At 37.3% G+C, this 20,868-nt stretch overlaps 1 protein-coding gene across 3 annotated transcripts in view; it reads right to left on the reverse strand.

The window, feature by feature from the left end:
• Positions 1-20,868, reverse strand: part of CPNE8 (copine VIII) — a 106,247-nt gene that overhangs the window by 60,873 nt on the left and 24,506 nt on the right. For all 3 annotated transcript variants that reach the window (XM_014963195.1, XM_014963196.1, XM_014963197.1), the window contains exons 4-6: positions 15,196-15,299; positions 11,730-11,769; positions 8,619-8,695 (exon numbers count right to left, since the gene is read on the reverse strand). In XM_014963195.1, coding sequence (XP_014818681.1) covers positions 8,619-8,695; positions 11,730-11,769; positions 15,196-15,299 — 221 coding nt within the window. The remainder of the gene's footprint in view (positions 1-8,618; positions 8,696-11,729; positions 11,770-15,195; positions 15,300-20,868) is intronic.

Genomic DNA, 20,868 nt, shown 5'->3' on the forward strand with positions numbered 1-20,868 from the left:
TTGATGTTTAAGTCTGTAGGGAATACTGCTCCTATACTGCTGCAGTCATTTGCCCACAATCAGAGAGATGTATGACTGGTCTCCTGGACCACCACAGTTCTACGTGGTAAGTCTGAATTTCACAAGGAAACCAGCGTATAGGGAAACCACTCAAGATTTTGTTAAATTTTAAATTATGATTTAAATACATACAAAACTTATGGCACTCCTCCATTTAATGTGGTATGACTTATAAAGTACAATACTTTAAGACCAAACAGAAGAATTTTCTTCAAATAACAGAAAAAACCCAACCTGGTCAATTCGTATGTTACACAGTATGATTCACAGTTTTATCACCATCTTCAAATCATATGGGTTTAAATCTGTCACCCCTCAATGGCTCAAAACTGAAAATTAGCCATATTATCCTCTGTAGCAAGGGAACACTGAAATTAAAATCTCAGATTTTTAAAAGATGAAAAAAACTGTTTTTTCTTTTGAACAGTACTTCTTAGGAGTAACAGCAGTAGTAGAAACAACTTAGTTATCAGGGTGATATTGACCTTACACAATAAAATGTTTCAATGACCATGACCCAGGCTTTTACAGGGAAGGAAGAAATAGAAATGTCAGAAGTGTAACTAAAATTCAGAAATTCACAGCACTACAATTCCGTAGGTTATGCCAACTCAAATAGAAAGCACCAGTATCAGAAATACCACTACCTGAACCAAAATTCTTCCTACTGAAGTATTTGAGCCCAGTTAACTGTGCCACTAGGGACATATTTGAGAGACAGTCTGGGCAGTGGCAGTACCTTGAACAAAAAGCATCAAACATTTCTGTTGGTACTAAAAATCAAATAGATTAATCCCACTTCCAAAAGATTATTGTGTCAGATGCTTGATTGTGAAAAATACAACTCTGATCTCCTCTGAAAGAGCTGGAGGCTTGAACTAAACTGTTGGTAAGTAAGCCCCATTTCTGACAAACTGGTCACCAAACAGTTGCCATTTGATAAAGAACTTTGTGCCACCCTGCTTGCAGTTGTAACACATGGCAGTCAACGCCTGCCTGTCTCAAACTGAGATTTCCACGTGAACACATGCTTCGTTTCATCTTATGAACACAAAGGCAAAGGGCTCTCCAACTCATACGTCTGAAATTATCACTCTGAAGGATGGGGGAAACTGGAGAGGCAATCCCCTGTAGATATCTGGGGAAGTGTTAGAAGGGAAAAAAAAAAAAAAAAAAAAAAAAAAATTCTTGATTGTTAAGTAGATGTGAAAAGTATATGCAGTATAGTCAAATCTGAAAGCATTTGGGGTAAGCTTTGGCTTGACATATCACCAAAGTTCTCAAGGATACATGCCATATAAAAGAAGGATGATATTACCATGATGGGTGGTGAAGAGGTGAAATGCTTAATCAAGATTAGCATAGAATTTCTCTACAGAACAAAAAGTTCTTGTTATTCAGGAACTAAGAACTCTACCAAATGACCTCTACAGTTTGTGAGGCTATTAAGTACAAACTTTGTATGCTTGTCTTGAGACTACAAACACGAAAAAAGTACTGAACAATTTGCACTAAAGTTTGGTCTCTTACAAATTCCCTTAAAAACTATTCATTAAGGAAAAAAATCCTTAAATGTAAAGTCAGCACCCTCACGGAAAGACCTTTAACTGGCAATAATGCCTTGTGAGAAAATAACAAAATCATTTCAAGCTGGTCTTATCACTGTATCACAGATTACTTGGAAATTCAGCATTACAGATCAGTCCTTCCAATTGCCAAGGAAGTACTGACTAATACTACCTTGAAGACAAACATGTAAGAGTTTAAATTCAGAATGCAGGGAGACTGCCCATCTTCTTTAGCTTCAAGGAATAGCCAGTATTGAGCTGTCCTGGAATTGGTTCCATAGCACTGAAGTAACAATATAGAATTTATGTTCAGGCAACAATTTCTCGGGGTAAGGATTACAGATCAGATTTGGTGGGGTAATGAGGCAATCTGTATTGCATAACCACTGTCAACTCCACCACTCACTGTGAGTTATCTGACATTCAGATACAGAAAACACACCAACTAAGTGTGAGCAGGATGCAAAGTGAATAAAGGAAGATAAAATGTGAAGATCTACGTTCCAGTGGATCAAACCCACTGGTTTGAGAGCCCAGAATCTGTAGGTGTTCTACAGTGATCATCTCTTTTTGGACGGTATTTAAGGAAGCAAGTAATTTGACTCTTAGAGAAACTGAACAGAAAACTACCATCAAATGAAAGGTCCTCAACAAAACCTGCATATCTCTAGAAAAGATAGTCTTGAGGAGTAATTAGTGTAGTGTCTCTAACTGTTCTCTTTAGAACAAATGATTCCATGATCGAGCCACTACATCCGCAGCACCCAGAGAAGTTTGAAAGGACATTCTAAAGACCACTTGGGCTTTAACATGAACCAAAGGAGGACCTTTCCAGAGTTGGTGAAAAAGTCAGAAAAATATGACAATTCATCTGGGAATTTAAACCTGAGAGGTTAAACAGAGCCTTCAATTTTGCAAGCTGAAACTGCAATGAGGCAGAGGATAGAACATTTTTCAGGTCATTGAAAAATGTAAAGTCTTTTCCCTGAATTTACAGAACCTAGCCCTCTGGCAGTCACAACCACAGATAAGAGGATAGGACAAATATATAGGAAGTCCCAATTCCAGGGTCAGATGTTTTTCTATCAATTATGTTCACAGCAAGATGACAGGAGAAAGAACTCCCCAAAAGAGGCCAGCTGGCTCTAGTACAGCCTCATTAGCAGGCAATGGCACTCAGATGTGAATAACTAGCATAGAATGCTCATTAAGCTTTGTAACGGCTCTGCCTCCTCATTAAAGGGAATCCCTACAGGAATGCACTTAGTAGATCCTGAAAGAAGCATAGCTCAGAGTTATAAATGTGGATAGCATCTTCTCTCTAGGAAGACAGAGCATGCAAGTATCTAATTCTGAATAATGTCTGTGAAGGTGATGCTCTCTTGAGAGCAAAATAAAGCTGTGTCATCTCTGGAAGCAGACGCATCTGCACCTCACCCTTTCATGGTAAAGCACTGGGGCATGCAAGGCCAGACTGAGAAAATCTTACACATAGAGCTTGACTTGAGAAGGAATTTAATGAATCTAATAACCCAACAGGCAAAGAGAGTAGACGTTACTATTAAGATGTCAGATTCTCCATTTCACCTGCTTTGTATGATTAGATTTATTTTTCAAGAGAAATTATCCAGAGAAAATATTCACCTCTCTATCTGGCCAGTCTGTTAAATAAAGTGCAAGATTAAAGTAGGTTATTGGACAAAAATGGTCATAGTCACAGGGCTAACAGGCTAGTGCACTATCATATTGGCAGCAAGAGTCTTCTGCGACAGACTGCATCGAATGCAAAACCCTTAATGGTCTCAGAAACAGAGAGGCACGCTCAGGAGACATCCTCATACACGCAAACACCAAATACTATGAGACTCATGCCTCAGAGGTGTAATCTGCTGGTCCTTGTAAGACCAAAGAAACTACAAGTCATGCCTGTCATGAAGGTGAAGAGGAAAAACATGTGTGTGTATGTTCACTTTTGCACTCACCATGAAGATTAGTAGCAAGGTATGTTTTAGCCTGCCTGACAGACCACTGCAATGGTTAACCTCTACGCTTGAGATGTTTTACCTTCATTTTGATGAAGGACAAGAGTATCCTTTCACGGTAGACTTTATAAGAGAACTTTCCCTGGTGATACACAATCTGACTTGGAGTTGGCCAGCTCATGGAAGCCATGGAGGCCTGAATCTCATGAGGCTTTTGTAAATGTCCACAGTAGATAGATGTGAAGTTGAAGCTTCAAGTCTTTCTAATTTTCATTTCAAACAAATGTCAGAGCTTATTGAATGCCAATCAGAGAATGGAATTCAAGCTTCTCAAGCTGCTTAAGTACAAAAAGTGCTACTTCAGTAGAGTAGCTGATTGGGACTAAAACAGCACTGGGCATTATCTTCTTTATACATCCATTGACAGAGGACAGAAAAGACAAAATGTTAATGAACTTCAGAAATACTGTGAAGAGAAAAAGCTCTCTGATCTCAAGTGAGAGATCTTAAAGAACATTCTAGTTATGCGAATGTGGACTTAACTTTGTAAAGAGAACGGTAAATTCAAAGCAGTAAATACCCTTAGGAACAGAAGACATGCAATATTGTCAATTGAATTATTGTTATTTGAATATTAAGAGACAGTAAACACATGTCTACAAGCAAACAATCCTGAAATGCAATGCAATGGTTTAATGAATAAAATAAGACAACAAATGTCTCCTAGACACCAAGTTATCCAGCCTTCAGAGAGCCCAGAGCGAGCAATCAGCCAGGCACAGTTGTCTAGCCTCAGCACTGTCACAGGCACCAACGACAAAGTAAAACCCAAACACTGGAAAGAGCTGAGAAAAAGTCATGAACATTTTCTCAGTAACATTAACAAACATCAGCCCACACCACATATACAAGAAGGAAGGTATATTTCAAAATCTTTCAGGGGGACAACTGATTTGGGTCCATTTAATAACTGCCATACAACAGAGTATCCTCTAAGAAGCCAGACCTGAACAATGTTTGTTGTCTTATTAAATAGGGGTGTCTTCAAAGTTGGCACCTTTCTCTGGCCAAGTCACCACAGGCTTCCAGCAGAGTCAAGTGACAACTAGTCAAAACAGTCAATGTAATTGCAACAGTGCACTTCACTCTGGCAGTCAGCATAAGTTAGGCCTAGATAGTGAAAAGTTAGTGAACTTTTGTTTTAGTAGAAGTAAACAAAATTGGGTCAACTTCTTCTCCCAGTTGAAGGGACAGTGTTTGTGTGTTCAAGCAGACAGTCAAACTATGCAACCAACCTGCTCACCACCAAAAACATGCCCCGAACAAGTAAAGAGTGTGTCCCCCCATCCCATGGTGCTAAGGCTCTCCTGGGACAGCTCTGGTAAGAGCTGGGCAGGGCCTGTTTCTCCAGTTGGTTACTGGAGTTCCCCCACTTGCCTTGTACCTCTGTGCTCCTTTGTGGGTGTGGAGATGGGACTTCAATGGGCTGACGGCTCTCTAGGGGTGGGTCTGGAAGCAGGCAGGCTAGGTATTATTTGGGATCCCCCACCTGCCATTGTGAATCTCTTCTCCTTTGCTTGCAGACAAGTTTTTTAATCACGTAACCTAACACACATCTTCTGTTATACCACTTATTATACCTGTCCTCAAGGCTATTTCCTGGGAAGGTTTTTAAAAGTTTAATATCCAGATGAAGAGGAGAATCACAAAACACTGATGTCTAATAACCACAATATTTGAAGTTAACCATTTTATATGCTCATATTAGAAATCTGATCAGCTGATTCCTCATTGTTTGCGCAGGGTGTTTTTGGAGGAACTAGATTACAATTAGCAGTTTCCTACTGTTCCACAGTAGCCATAATCTATTAAACTGTAACTTAACACTTATAATTATGATGCAGTCAATGTTAGGTTTCTTGGGTTTGGGGGTTTTTTGTTGGGTTTTGTTTTGGGTTTGGGGGTTTTCTTTTGTTTACTTTTTTAGTGCTAAGTTTTATACAAGGACATCTTAAAAGTTAAGATTCATCTGCAAACCTTGATGACAGAGTAACACAGTTTTAAAGTACCTATTTCTCCATAGTTTTTCAAGTTATTCAAGGAAGTGACACCATGAAGTAGTATTACTTCTATCATATATTATGTTACTATGTGCATAGGTGCATTTAAGTATAAGCAGTGTGTTTCTAAGAGTCTTCCTGAATTATGCTGCAGATACTGAAACTTTCCTCATGTGCAGAGTTGAAGAATTCATTTACCCTTAAAACGAAGTAGTTCCCAGTGTGCACAGTCCCACCGATTCAGGGAAGGGAAATAATTAGGAACACGTAGTGATATTAATAGAACTGTCTATGTGTAGGACAATTAAGGCCTTGATTTTAAAATAAATAGTGTAAAAAGTACTGGTGTAGTCCTTGGGGAGGGAGGGTGAGGAGGGCAGGAGAGGTTGTGGAGGCGACAGAAAGGATCACTAGGCTCTTGTCATAAAGACTGAGTCTATAAATACAGTAATAAGGTGACTGAACTATATTTAGAACACCTCAAAGTTCAGCAAAAATGCATTTATTACGAACTTCAATTCTGAATTTTAAGGAGAATATGAATCATATTGTTAAAGGATGTTGCAGCAGAAAACCATCACATCACTCATGGAATTCAGCAAGAAAACTAACAGCTTACATTTGTTACAAATCAACTTCAATAATCTGCAATGGCTGTAAAACAGGGAAACTAAATCCAAGGCTTATTTTGGTAAAACACTAAGTGAAAATGTTTTGCAAAGACTTTTCAGGTTTTTTTCATGTTACTCAATTTTTCAGCATGAACTGTACAATAAACAAGAGTGCTGAATACCTGAAATATACTTTTGTACCAAACCCAAATGATTGGAAGACAGTTACAGACAGAATTTAGTCAAGGCTAATGGACTGGAAGGGCATAATTACAGGAACACCTCCCCACAACACAGTGCTAGCCAACCCCTGATGCTTATGATTCAAAAGAATTTGTTTCACATATATGTCTCAGAACTTCAAGCAGATTAAATCCCATTAACATATTTTCTAACTTAAAATATAATTAAAGAAAGTTTACCATGGATTTTGTAATGGAAATATTTCTTTTATTTTATTTTAAAGTTTTCATAAAGACTCTTAGATTAAATTGAAGGGAAACTGTACATTCTCTTTCGATTCAATTTAAATTGTCTGTTCTGAACTGTTATTTCATCCAGAAAGAGTTCTAGACACAACCTGAAATTATTTTTGGCATGGAAACAGGAAACTTCAGATGCTTTTCCAGGCTTATGCTTATGCTGAAATTGTAAAAATTTACAAATTTAATTGGATTCAAGTATTAAGAAGAGTTTTTAGCATGACAGCTCAACACTTCAAAGGCCTTGAAAGAGAAAATGATAGCTATCGCACGTGGGTCTCCTTGAAGCTGGCCACTGTTTTCACACGGATGAAGAGTTTAGGGCCACCTCCCCAGAACATCACGATGCTATTTGACACAAACTAGAGAAATGCTTTTTAAAATTATTCTACCAATGACATTAAGTTCTTTACATAAATGAGGAAAAAAGCTTTTAATAAAATCTAGGGGAAAGGCTACCATTGGTACACTTTGGACACTGACATCAAAATACTGACTTCTGAGAATTTTCACAGGACTTCAAAGCTACTACTTAAACTAATGTTTGAGTTTGAAGTTGACAAGTACAGGATACAAAATACATACAGAAAAAGGTAAGTAGAGTGTAAACCATATAAACTACTAACAATTAATATAAAAGGGTCACCTGAGTAACAGAAATGGTTAATGACATCAAATATATACATAGAAGAAAATGTACGGCCAGGAACATATTTCTTAAGAATTTTACCTCACATTAATAATGCATCATTAATATAATTTAATTAGGAAGTTGTCTTGTATTTGCAATTATACTAAAATACTATCTAAGTACACTCTGAATCTTGCAAATTGTTGCAGTTCACCAGATCCTGGTTCTTGTCACCTGAATGCAAAGTCAGAATATGTGCCCTGTGGTGAGTTTTCACCAAAGTTTGGCCCAGAATAATACAAGGCTTGCTAAGCCTGAAAACTTCATCTGCGCTTGTAGGGAAATCACTGATGAAGTAAATGAAGTAACCCTGATATATTACTTATAATGAGCCTAGTGAAATGGGACAAAAAGAACAGTCCACCAAACAAAGTAACCAAATTCATGATCATTCATTGCTGTTCAATTACTATTAAAAGAAAAAAAACCAAAACCCACAAAAATTCCAAATCAAAAGTTATTACCATCAAATGAAATGCCCAACTATACATTTTTAATGTCATACGTGAACTTGAAGCACACATTTAGATAAAAATTATGACACATTTTCAATTACTCAAAGATTATTTAGGAATAGAAAATTAAGATTGTTCACATAATTTGTATTTCAAATATCTGTACATCCCTGTGAACAATGGTCTGCAAACACTAAAATCCTCTCAGTGGGAAAAAAATATCCATTGATCATAAGAAATTTTGTAATAAATGTAGTGGGATAAATAGAAAATATTTGATACTGCGAATTGCCTCATTGCTTGGGAACTATATTATTGAGAACAACAGAAGTACAAGTAGGAATGCCTGGTATTGAAACAGTGAGGGTTTTCTTCCTTGATGCTTGAATACAGATTTATGATCTGTTAATTTGCGAACTAGAAAGAAAAACATTTTTAAGATTACAAAACTGTAACTATTTCTAATGCAAGATGTGAAGAAGTTGACAAAAATTTTAGATGAGTCAATTCCCCTGCTAATTGTCCAAATTGAAACTTAAATTGTCATAGTGTATAAAGAAAGATTTCTTTTCTACCTAAAAATTTATTCTCTCTTAGAAGCCACGTCTGTCAATTCTGTACAGCAAGATACCTCACAGCAAAAAACCCCACAATTCTCACCTCATGAGGCAGTACGTATTCATCCAACATTCAAAAAAGACATACTTACACAATTGATTTTTCAAGTCTGCTCCCCTGTGATCCAACTATTTCTCCCAGTGTACAAAACATCTGTCCCAAAAAATCCTGAAAAGCAATAACATAAAAACAGAATTCATCTTTCACTTGAAACAAACTTGGTTTCCCATTTATCTGGGCTGTACACTATTGCAGAAAGCGTTCTGTTGAACACCACATCTTAGTAATAATTATGCAATAATGAATCATAAAACAGACTCCCTATTACAGATTTTTCATAACACTGGGTCTCGTTTACAGAAGTAACTCTAATGCCCTCCATTTACTGTTTTTATATTGCCTTTTTCATCAACAAAAATGAAACAGATGGAAAAAATTTAAAAGCATTAGAAACATGACTGCTGCTTTACCTTCTTTGACTGCAGCATTTTAATAAACTTCTCTTTTATCAAGAGATTCTACGCTTATTCTATTAGTTTCTTGGAAGTTAATTATGTTGGTAGAAATTCAAGCCTGCACAGGATCTGTATGAGCATCCTGGATAGACAATTATACACAAGCATTGCTTTAACAACAGACTTAATTTTTGTGTTTCATAATTTAACTATGTCAGTAAAATCAGTTAATTTTCATAGTACATCTCCCTCTAACACACGCAGTATAAAACTACGGATAAATTACCAAATTGTTGTACATATATTGAAAAAAAATTATGTAGCAGTCAAACTCCTTATCTTGCAAGTGAAAAGAGCTCTGCTCTTTCCAGCATCACTGGCAGTAGCGGCAAACAGTAGGTCTGTGAGATTTGTTCACAAACAGCAATGAGAATCAAGATCTATAACTCGTATACAGCAAATCATAACTTTATGACAGGTTATACAGTAGCAAATATCTGTACAAGTAGTTCTGACTCTTCTCTCAGCCCAAGCCACTCATTTCCATCTCTGAACTGTGTTAGTTATGGGTCCGTACAGTGAATTGGATCTGAGAACTAATCCCACTGAAGAGGAAAATAATCCTGCAAAAAAATACATTTTTGAACTATGTCCTTTATGTCACTGAGACACTGTTTCTATAAAGATTAAGTCTTTTAAAATGGCTAAAATTCATCTGAAAATACACAGGTTCTCATTCATTTTTAAAAACACTGGGCACGGCGTATTCTAAAACGACACCATTTTCTACCCTGAAAACATGTATTCCACAATTTTCTTCCCTTTTTTTTTTAATTTTTTTTGGTGGAGTTTCTGTGATTAATTCCTATTAGTTCCACAGTCTGTTATTAATGACAAGTATTCATTACTCCCTTGTTTTTTTCTTAAATCAGGAAGTTGTCATGAAGGCAGCAGTCTAATTTCAGGTAGCCAGTTTTATAAGCATTAGTACAGACAGCTACAATGGCAGCACTGTCTCGTCTGGTTACTTCATACATCCATTATAAAACTCGCTTCATTTGCTTCTCATTTTGCCAAAACTGAGTCACTGAAATTGAGGTTCTTCAGGTTAACTCTTTTTTTCATGTCCCAAACTGTTCAACTATTACATGACACTGCCCAGGATTTCCAAAGGAATGGGTCAACAGCTTATTTTTTTTAGGAACAGAGAAGATCTTGTTCTACATGAGGTGACTACAAGACATGAGCAGTCCAGCCATGCAAATGCTGCTGGCCTGACATTTTTCAGAAACACCAAGCTCCCAGTCCATGGATATTAACAAAGCTCTGCTCACTTCCTAAGTACTCACTGCCCAAATTTTAAAGAGCTATGGGAAAGAGACACAGGAATCTGGCAGCAAAATGAATAATCCAGACCAACCTTGAGCACTTGGGAAATGATGGAAATAAATCGCTGTGTTTAAGAAACACATTTCTAGCCACCACATTCACAGGGTTCTCAGAGCCATCTTCTTCTTCGTGTGCATAATATTATATGGCAGAGTTTGGATGTCTTCAGCATAGATACCAAGTCTACACCAACTGGTACACATTTCCTCTTTAAGACAATGGAGGGAAATAGATATTTCTGTTATTCTTTATAACATTTCCCTCCACGACTGAAGATTCCAGGAAATTGGCACTGTTTACAAAACAGGACCTAAGGCATCCGAGTATGCTTAGCCTCTACCAAATAGAATGTAACAGGCACATACATAATTCAAGAATAGTCTTCAGAGGAACGCTGGTTTGTTTTCTCATTGTTTTGTCCTTCTTTTTGCATGGGCTCAGCAAAATACTCACACCTTTAATTCCTGTGCCAGCCTAGATTTCATTGTTTGATTACTATCTCATCACATATATCTCTTCCATAGTAAATAACTTATGTTGTGTCTTCTCTTTTTTCTTAAAATTTAATTATGAGGGTTTTGTACAAAGAAGTATGTTTCAAGGGGGGAAAAAAAAGAAAGTAATTCAGATTAACTAGTGACTACAGAAATACAATCAATCTCGGGCAGAGGTTTACCCTTGTTGAAGACAGTATAGGGAAGACTTCTATTTTCTGCATCTTCCTCGCCAGCATTGCAGTTATTCAAACCACCTTTCCATGATGACAGAAGGAAAACAGTTTGCCTGGAGCTTTAAATCTTTACAGGGAAGATCTAACTGGAGATCAATGCGCTAAAAGTCTTATCCTTTCACCATGAAGTGCACACACACAACATTCCTTCCATTATTCTCTTTTCCTTTGCTCCAGATTCTTAAAGGTTCTCTTACCAAAGCCTTCCTGTATTTACTTAAAAAAATTCACTCAGAAGCCTCTTAATTCTACTCGTGCATCTCTAAATTTCAGAAGTTACTGTTTAATCCCTTGCAGTTCAAGATGACATGAGCATAAAAGGTTTCTACTAATATTAATTGGGACCCAGTAAAAACATGCTTACAATTTTGAGGACCCAGAGAAGTATCAACAAAATGCAGCATATCACATATGTAAACAGCTAAACGTGTGCTTAAATATGCCCTTTACAGAAGGAATGTCTCATTAAAATTTTACTTATGAGCAATAAATGCATTATTAACCACAGCACAATCACTGTATCTGTCTCTATGCATCTGGTACTACTTACAGTCAAAAGAAAGTAAACATATTTAGGAAAGTGTAAGCATTTCAGCACAAGAAAGTATAATAGCAAGGAAAAACTTACATGTTTTGAGAGGTTAGGACTCTTTGAGTCAACATCGTAGCTTTAAAAAAAAAAAAAAAGTTATATCAGAATTGCCAAGTGACAGATCTGACAACATAAAGAAAGAAAAATCAACCAATCTTTTACTTATTACACTGTGTGAAATTTACACAAACAGATAAGTGAAGTCTCACCAGTAAAGAAGGCAAATTGAATCATCACAGATTATAGGATTACCATTCACTAGCTATTTGAAATGAATAAGTGCAGGCTACTAAAAGAAATTATTCTGATACTCCTGTCTGAATAACGAAAGCTGCCAAAAACCAGAAAAATAATCAAAAATTAATCTTAGAAAACAAACTAACTTGTGAATTATTTCCTTAGATAATTTTTCAGTCATTTGACTACTTAAATAGAAATAACTGACAATAAACTAAATTGCTTTTAGCAAGAGTTTGACTTGTTCTTTTCACTTCATCATAATCTTGTTCTTCCTCCAGCTAGAAAATGTCATTGTTTTCCTTCTGCTATCAAGTCAGATTTCAAAGAAATTACTGTGAAATTCTTGGGGGATTCCTACTATCTGTACTTTCATAGTCTTCCATCTTCATCAGATAATCCACAGTAATTTGTTTTTTTTTAATTGAAATCCTACATTCAGATTCAATACCAGTAACTAAAGGGAAAATGTACCCACTAGGCCCATCTCAGACTCCCTGCATGTTTCCATTCCCACCGCATGGTCCGCTATGCCTTTGGTTGTGTTGCCACAACTGGTTGTTGGGATGCATTACGGACCAGATCACAAGCCAAGAGGTCGGGAATACCATAACGTAGCTGGATGTGGTGTAGCACCATCAAAGTTGTAGAAGCATATTTGTAAACAAAGGGAATGACTATAGAAATTGGTAGCATGAGTGGTTTGTTTTTTGGTTTGTTTTTTTATTTAAAAAAAGTAATTGCATGCTGGCTGGTAAAAGTGAACAGAAAAACACAACTGGTAATTTGACCTTAGGGCTACCTACACCGTTAAAACAAACTACTTCACTGGGAAGATCAGTAATAAATCATCGAATATGAACAGAAAGAGACCTGAGACGTTGGTGGCTGCACAGTTTAGAAGGGGGCTCATGCTCATTTATCGGTACACCTAAAAAAGCAGAGGTATACGTATACTGGCAGCTTTTTGTTGTTATTGCAAGAATAAGGATCATATGAGGAGTTTCCTTCATTGAAAAAATAACACTTCGGCCAACAGTAGTACACAATTTTGCTGAGGAATTTAGAAAAGGAAGTTTTCTAAAGATGCTTCTTTCCTGATCCAAATCAGAGTTTTAATCCGTAAGTAGCCATATGAGATTCACATTTAAAACTCTGAGTTCTACAATATTTCATTTCTTATCTATCATTGCTATAGGGCTTTAAAGTAAATTCACAGACTCTGGCTATATGGTCACTTGCAGGCAAACATTAAAAACAGTTATTCGGCTTTTAGTTCAGAATACACTTGTGTCCAGGTATTCCAGAAGAGCTGCAGAAAGCAGTCAGGTCTTCCTGAGAAGTACACAGTATGTTTGATATTTACAGCTTCTCATAAATAAACAAACAGAAGTCCATTTCTTTGAGTATACAGAGAATCAAACAGGAGACTGCATTTTCCTTCCCAGGTTCAAGTGTTTTTTAGATGGCACTTATCCAGTAGTTCTTTACAGTCTTTCCTTTCTTTGACTGTTATCTTTGAAGCTTTCTTTCCTTAGACTAAGCTTAGCTTTCTCTTTCTTGGTCCATTTCTTTGGCTCTTCCTTTCTATTGCACTGCTTCCCCCCGTATCATACATGCATCCTACAAGGTGCAAGAGGCAACTAAGATTCCTACACAGCCCCAACTGTGTATTTCAGCAATGCTTTACCTACACTTGGAGGAGAATCCTTTATTTCACAAAGTGATAAGTAGCTCTTACTTAAAGCTATTTTAAATAGCAGGCAACAGTTAGATTCAGCGGATTTAATGCCATTAAACCCATCTTCTAAAATAAAAAACATAAAAATCTGCATCAGGCTTCCATGGTGAAGAGAAAGAATCACTAATGTGATCACTGCCCTATTTATTTTATGCTCCGCTTAATGTACAGATTCATTTGCATTCCAGAAACTCGGGGGAGTGTAAGGGGAAGAATCAAGAGACTGTCAGGGTCACTTTGAAGCAACTACTTGAATAAGGAAATGGCACATTGAGACTAAAGCCTAGAAGATTCAAAAATGGCTTTACCATGAACTTGCTAGGAGATTTTAGGCAAATTATGAAGTCTTTCTTCATCTGTTTTGCTGTCTACAAGACAGAAATGCAATAAATGCAATTTCTACATCAAGGCAAACTTGCAACGCAACTTTAAATTGGGAGGCATTATTACTACTTGCCACTACTACAATCGACACCCGAATAGGATTTGTCACAATTCCATAAAGCATAACAGGAGACCTAAATATTTAGGTTTATATCTTTCTTGATATATTTATCCGGTAAGTAACCTAACAGATGATTCTCCTAAATTTTTCTCAAGAACAAATAAACTAGAATAAATACACTAAAAATAATAAATAAACTAAAAGAAATACACTTGAAGGCAGAAATCTAAAGAACACAAAAATTGAGAAAACTCAAGCTAAAGTACATCTTGCAAAGGAAACAAAAAAATAGGAAAAAGGTTCAATTAAAAAGGACATGTAAAGAAAAGTCGTGGCCACTATGCATACTACACTGCAAAACTGAGTGAATGGCTTTCCCTTAATTTTCGAAGAGGGTTATTCAACTGCTCTCTCAGAGGGCAAGGTAAGGAAAAATTGCTAATAAAAAAGAGGATGTGAATTAAAATAACAAGACAAGCTTGATTATCACAAAGACTGAAATAATAGAAATGGGGTGAAACGTAACAGAAGACATGCAAGGTGACGGGGTGACTGGACTCTCAATTCTCCTTTCCAAAGAATGAAGTATAAATCAAACCAATTCCACCAGTGTAATGAAATTAGTACATCTGGAATAATGTCAAAGCCATCTACTTCTAGAACAACTGCCTTCATTTTAAAATCTTAAAATTTAGTATACTTAGATGCATACTGGCATTTAAATTTTGGTTCTGTACTACTTGTACAACATTTTATTTTTGGACGCCATGTCCATACTTGTTTTACTGGCTGTCTTGCAAGAATATTTTAACATTTTGACATCTTTAACTTTCTAACTATTTTTAAAAAGTAATGACTGCGAGTATGACTCTGACTACTTAACACCTGCCCATTTCTTAAAACTCAAGTCATTATTATGTTGCACATTTATTTCTGAGAAAGCAATGCTAAAATAAATCATGTTTATTGATGTATTCCATGTCAATAGATACTACCTCATTTCAAATTAATTTTATGCTTGAAAAAACTTAATATGTATACAGAAGCTGCAAAATTATAATCAAAGATTGTTAACTTACAAATCAAATCGCAGATTCTCTCTTTCTTCAAAGAAGTAGTCCATTATAAATTTTCTTACAAAATCTGGATTTAAAGTATTATCAATTACTTCTGTTCTTCCAAACTGTAAAAGGAAAGTACAAGTTTAAGCCACATGCTATAATGAAGTATAATTAGGTACCTTATCAGTACCAGCAATATGTGAGATATGAGAGAGCCTGTAAAAAATTCTCTTAAACAGATACCATAAAAGAAAATTACTACGTTCACATGAATAGATCAGTTATCTGTGGATGAAGAGAGATTGGCAGAATATCTCGTATTTCAATATAAAGAGTGGTACACACCCTGTATTGTACGACCTAAACTTTATAAACATCAGCTCTCAAAGCTGATCAGAATCCACAAAAATTTGGGGAAGAAATTCAGTAACATAAAAAACCACTGTTTCCTCAAAAAAATTACAACACCAAGCAAAAGCTTGCATGTCTTGCTTATTTTGGACAATAGGGAACACAGCCCTTCCATTAGAAGTGTATCATTTTTGCATTATCCTGCTCCTATTTCAATTTGGTTCAGTTCTCTCTTCATTTTCCCTCTCTCTGAGCTTCTTGAAAAATGCCTTCTCTTTCTTGGTGTTTACAGGAAGAACCTCAGCTCTCATCAAGCTGAAAATATTCTAATTAAAAAACCAAAAAGCCAAACCCCTTTTGATTGACTTCAGCTCATATACATCACATATAAACAACAGATCATAAAATATCAATGGGATAATTTTGTTCTTGTTTGAGCTGTTCTTTCAAGATACCCAGAAAAAGGAACAACTTATTATTGAAATGAGCATTTCATTTTGTCCTACATATTGAACATATCAAGACATATTTGAATATAGTCTACTGAAAAGTTTTTTGACAGTCTGCTGAAAGATCATCATTAAGGAGCCCTCAAAACTGCAATTTGTGACTAGAGACTTTTGAACGACTCAAAGACTGCCAACCTCTTCATTGACAGGACTTAACTAAATCAATAAATACGGCAAAGAAAGAATAAACCTTCTCGTAACCGAAGGTTTTTTGAGAGGTATTTCCTAAGAACGTTTTCACATCACGGATGTGAGTCTAACCACTACAACCTGCACGGAGCCGCTCAGCCTCCAACAGGAGCCTCCCTGACCCATGGGACCCCTGCATACTTAACATACATGTGGTAGGAAAGGACAGTGCATGCTCTGCTGTTTATTCCTCTCAAAACTAAGTTATTTCCTTTCATTGCTTCATTCTTATTAAAATAAAACGGCAAAGAACCCCAGCCACATTATTCATGTGCTTTAAGAAAACTCCATTATTGTCAGCAACTCTTTTTTTCCTCCTTGGAATGACTGTGCTCGCATTCAAACTGCAGGGGATGGACTCCAAGCACCGTTCATTCACACAGGTCATCTGCAGAAAAGGGCCTGCATCTAAGAGGACGACTGCTTTGCCAAAAGCAACTACCCACCCAAAGGTCTCAGGTACAATAAAATGTTCAACAAAAGTTAACACATCTTCAAGACACAGCTCTATAAAGTCTCAGGAAAAGGAACACCCCTCAGAAGTGACACAGGGGTGATTTGTGTCTTTACAGAGTGTGCTTGAATCCTGTTAGGTACCTTCACTTTTGCTATGCTGTGAGATGTCCAATTGGGACAGTCTTATTCAGAGATCTCCATATTCCAGCACTTCCTATAAAAGACAGAGAAGCAAAACTATCTTCCCAATGAACGATACCATCTCCAAATAAAAAGGTAAAGAATATTTAACATTTAGTGTTAATACACCTTTGCGGAGACTTTACATAATTTCTTAAAAATCTATGTGGAAAGATTCCCTGGCCTTACTGGAACCTTGACACCTCCACAAGAAGACTTCTGAATATGTTCTAAGGCACAAATTGTTCAGAAAGCAAGTTTACACATTAGCCACCGCTGCATTTCTTCAGCTCTCCTAAGCCAAAGCAATAGCTGTGAAGGGGGTAAGCATTATATAGACGTAGGCAGGAGAAATCTCCAGAAGCTCTCCAGAGTGATTAAGACACTGGATATTCAAAATAAAATCCCTGAGTCTCTTAAGAGAGGACTAGCACAGGATGCACACGATCCTGGAAACAGATCAGAACACAAACAAGTAGTTTGATCCTTACTATTTGTTTTGGATGAAAAAAATATCTTAAGAAATGATTCATGGTATTCTCTGAAATGCTGGGATAAAGTTGAGTGGCAGAATGCTCTAAAATACTCTCTTGAACCAACACTGGTGACTAACATGGCCAAGTATTAACCAATGAGAAACAGTAGCAGTGGTAGAAATCTGGCATTTCTAAGGGAATAAGTAGGGCTGGAACACTTGCCTGGGCTAACAGGTCTTTTTTTCCCCTCTGAATAGTAGGGTTCAAATTTTATGTACTTTCAAAGTCTCCAACCAGTTTCCAGGTCAAACAAATCTCAATGTTTACAAATAAAATCTTCCCCTGTCAGCTGCATGCTTTATAACATTTAACAATATTGGAGCCAGGAAAAACTGAAAGCTGGAATGGCTGATGAAATGAAATATGCAGCAATATCTAGGCATTTAGTACTGTTCGAAGGTATGCACTGCAAATGAGAAGCCACTCTCTGACACAAGCCAGTAAACAGCAGTTTATCAGACCAGGGATGAGAAACAAAAACAATGGGGTCATGAGGACAATCCATTTTGCAGTTCTGAAGAGGAATATATCTCATCCATGTATTTTTCACCCTCAAGTGTCCTGTTTCTTCCATTTGCACTCTTACAAAAACTGTCCAAGCTCTCTCAAAAACTGGAATCAGCTGCAAAAAGAGATTTACCCTTCGTACTGAAATCTGATAAACACGGACCTAGTCTACAAGGAAAGGACTCTGGGCCTTCAAAAAGAAGATCCAAGCACATCTGCATTGTAACTGGCAAAGCTACCAGAGGCACAGCAGGTAAGCAAAGAACACATACGAAGTTCTGGTAGTCTCTAATGCATATCAAACAGAATCAGAGGCACATACACAAAGGTATCCATGAAAATATCTCTCAGCCTGTGCAGATTCAAGTAGCAAATTGTTCGGGGGGACTCCTTAATCATCAGGCAGGAAAATAAAGGTTACTGAAGTCCTTTAAATCCTCAGATTAGGACAAGCTTGAAGGAGAGCAAGAGGACCTTCAGTCATATAGGACCTACAATTCTATATACATGGAAGACACAGAGAAACACAGAACACAGGAAGCTGTAGCCCAAGGAAGTTTACTTTCTGCTGCCAAAGTCATCATCTAAATTGACAGTTACAAACCCAAAATAACTAAGTGAGCTCAGAGGATAACTTGACAAGAAAGTCCATTTAGGGGCACTAATACCTCTCTTGACAAACCTCTGGCTTGACACCTTCATAAACACATAATTTTCTGACAGTATGATCCTTCTTGAAATAGTAACGGCAGTTTGCACAACAGGAGAATATACCTGACTTTGGAAAAGCCATTCAGAGGAAAAGAAAATTAATGGCTAAGGAAAACAGACAAGAATACTTGAGGTTGGAAGGGACCTCGGGAGATTGTCCAGTTCCACTTTCCTGCTCAAAGCAGGATCAGCCAGAGAAGGTTGTCCAGTCAGGCTTTGAGTATGTCCAAGGACAGAGACTTCACTACCTCTCTGGCCAACACGTTCCAGAGTAAGGTCACCTTCACAGCAAAAGGGTTTTATTCTTATGTTTAAATAGAATTTTCTGTATTTCAATTTGGACCCATTGACTCTTCTCCTTCCACTGGATACAGCTGGGAATAGTTTGTCTCTGCCTTCTTTACTGCCCCCATCAGACATTTACACGTGGATAAAATGTAAGTCTTCTCTTCTCCAGGCTGAGCAATGCCACCTCTCATCCTCTCCTGATACAAAAGATGCTCCAGTCCCTTTAACATCTTAGTGGCCCTTCACTGGCCCCAATCTAGTTTATCCATATCTTTCTCACACAGGAGAGCTCAGCGCCGGACACAGCACTCCAGCATGGTTTCACTGGTCCTGAGGGCAATGATCACCCCCCTTGACCCGCTGGCAATGTGGTCCCTAAAGCAGCACAGGATGGTGGGCTTGCACACTCAAAAAACTTCTCCATTTAACTCAGATGGGACTAAGGGACTGGGGGCGTGACAACTTCTCCAAGTGCATGAAAAAGCAAGATACAGGCACATAGCTAGGTAAAGGAAAGAACCATTTCCCTTCCTGCCTACTTACCCTAAAACTATTATGACTGGAGGGGGGGCACAGACACCCATCTCAGACAAAAAATCCCAGGTTATTTATACAGCCTTGTGGACCCTCATGAAGTTCAGCAAAGACAAATTTGGAGTCCTGTACTGGTACCAGCGGTGGAGTGGTGGGGTATGAGCTGCGCAGAAAAGGTCCTGGTGCAGCCACGAGGGTTCAACACCACATTGGGTTGTATCAGGGTCAGCACAGCCTCTATTCAACACATGTGGGGCCCCACATGGAAAACCGGGTACAGTTTGGGGCTCTAAATAAAACTGAATCAAGAGACTGGAGGCAGTTCAGTTAAAAGGACCCTAAAAAAAACCCAAAACCCCAATCAGCAGGCTGGAGCCCACAAAAGCCAATGGAGCTTGGAGAAGGGAAGGTTTAGGGAAGATCTATTTCCACTACTATTGTCCACTACCTAAAGCACACTATAGAAGACAGAGCCAGAGAGCTGACAGACAGCACAACAAAAGGACAAGATGCAGAAGTGTTATGAAGGGATATAAGGAAACACTCTTCCAGAACTGACTGAGCACTGGAACGGGTTGTCCAGAGAGTTGGGCAGTCTCTGCCATTAGAGAATTTCAAACCATAGCTGGGTAAGGCCCTGAGCAACCTGGCCTAACTTCGAAGATGGCTTTGCACAGATCAGGAGGATGAACCAGATACAGCAGATGAGTAGGAAAGCTGGATAATGCAAAGGTTCCTTTCATATAATTTATTCCATGATTATGTCATATTTCATACCTTGGGTTTTCAAATTTTATAGTTCCATTAGAAATAGAACTATTTATGAATTCAAAGGAAAAGTTACTTCAAATGGAAAAAAAAAATAGTTACAAAATGGCAGCTACGTTTCAGTTTTCATTTTCTAAACCACTAAAATGTCATAAATTTATAACTACTTTTCGTCTCTTCAGATCTGCATTTTTCCCAGCAAACAATATTTCACTTTACACTATAACCATGTTAAACTTGGGAAATCTTTTGGACTTGATTTAAAATGCATAGCAGAAACGTATCAGTAAAAGAAGATAAATATGCAGTATGCTGATGATTAAATCACACTGAGACCAGAGAAGGCCTAACAGAATGCCCGTTACACAGCTACCTTTATCTCTCAGTAGTTATACTGCAATTGTTACAAAACTCAAGAGACTGAATTTAGTGGCAATGCTAACTTTTCTCTAAATTATTTTAAGCTATTTTTTTTTTAATTGAAACTTCAGTTTTTTGGTCCATTTATTTTTTTCCCCAAGGGCTACACAAAGGATTCCTTCACATTAAACTAATATATCTAATTACTTAACTGACAAATTACTATTAAAATTTATCTTACAGATGGCATTAAAATGCTGGCCTCTAAAAATCACCAGTCTACACTTTTCAGCTAAATGAAG

Source organism: Calidris pugnax, unplaced genomic scaffold (genome assembly GCF_001431845.1).
Source record: "Calidris pugnax isolate Ruff unplaced genomic scaffold, ASM143184v1 scaffold44, whole genome shotgun sequence".
Classification (NCBI taxonomy): Eukaryota; Metazoa; Chordata; class Aves; order Charadriiformes; family Scolopacidae; genus Calidris; species Calidris pugnax.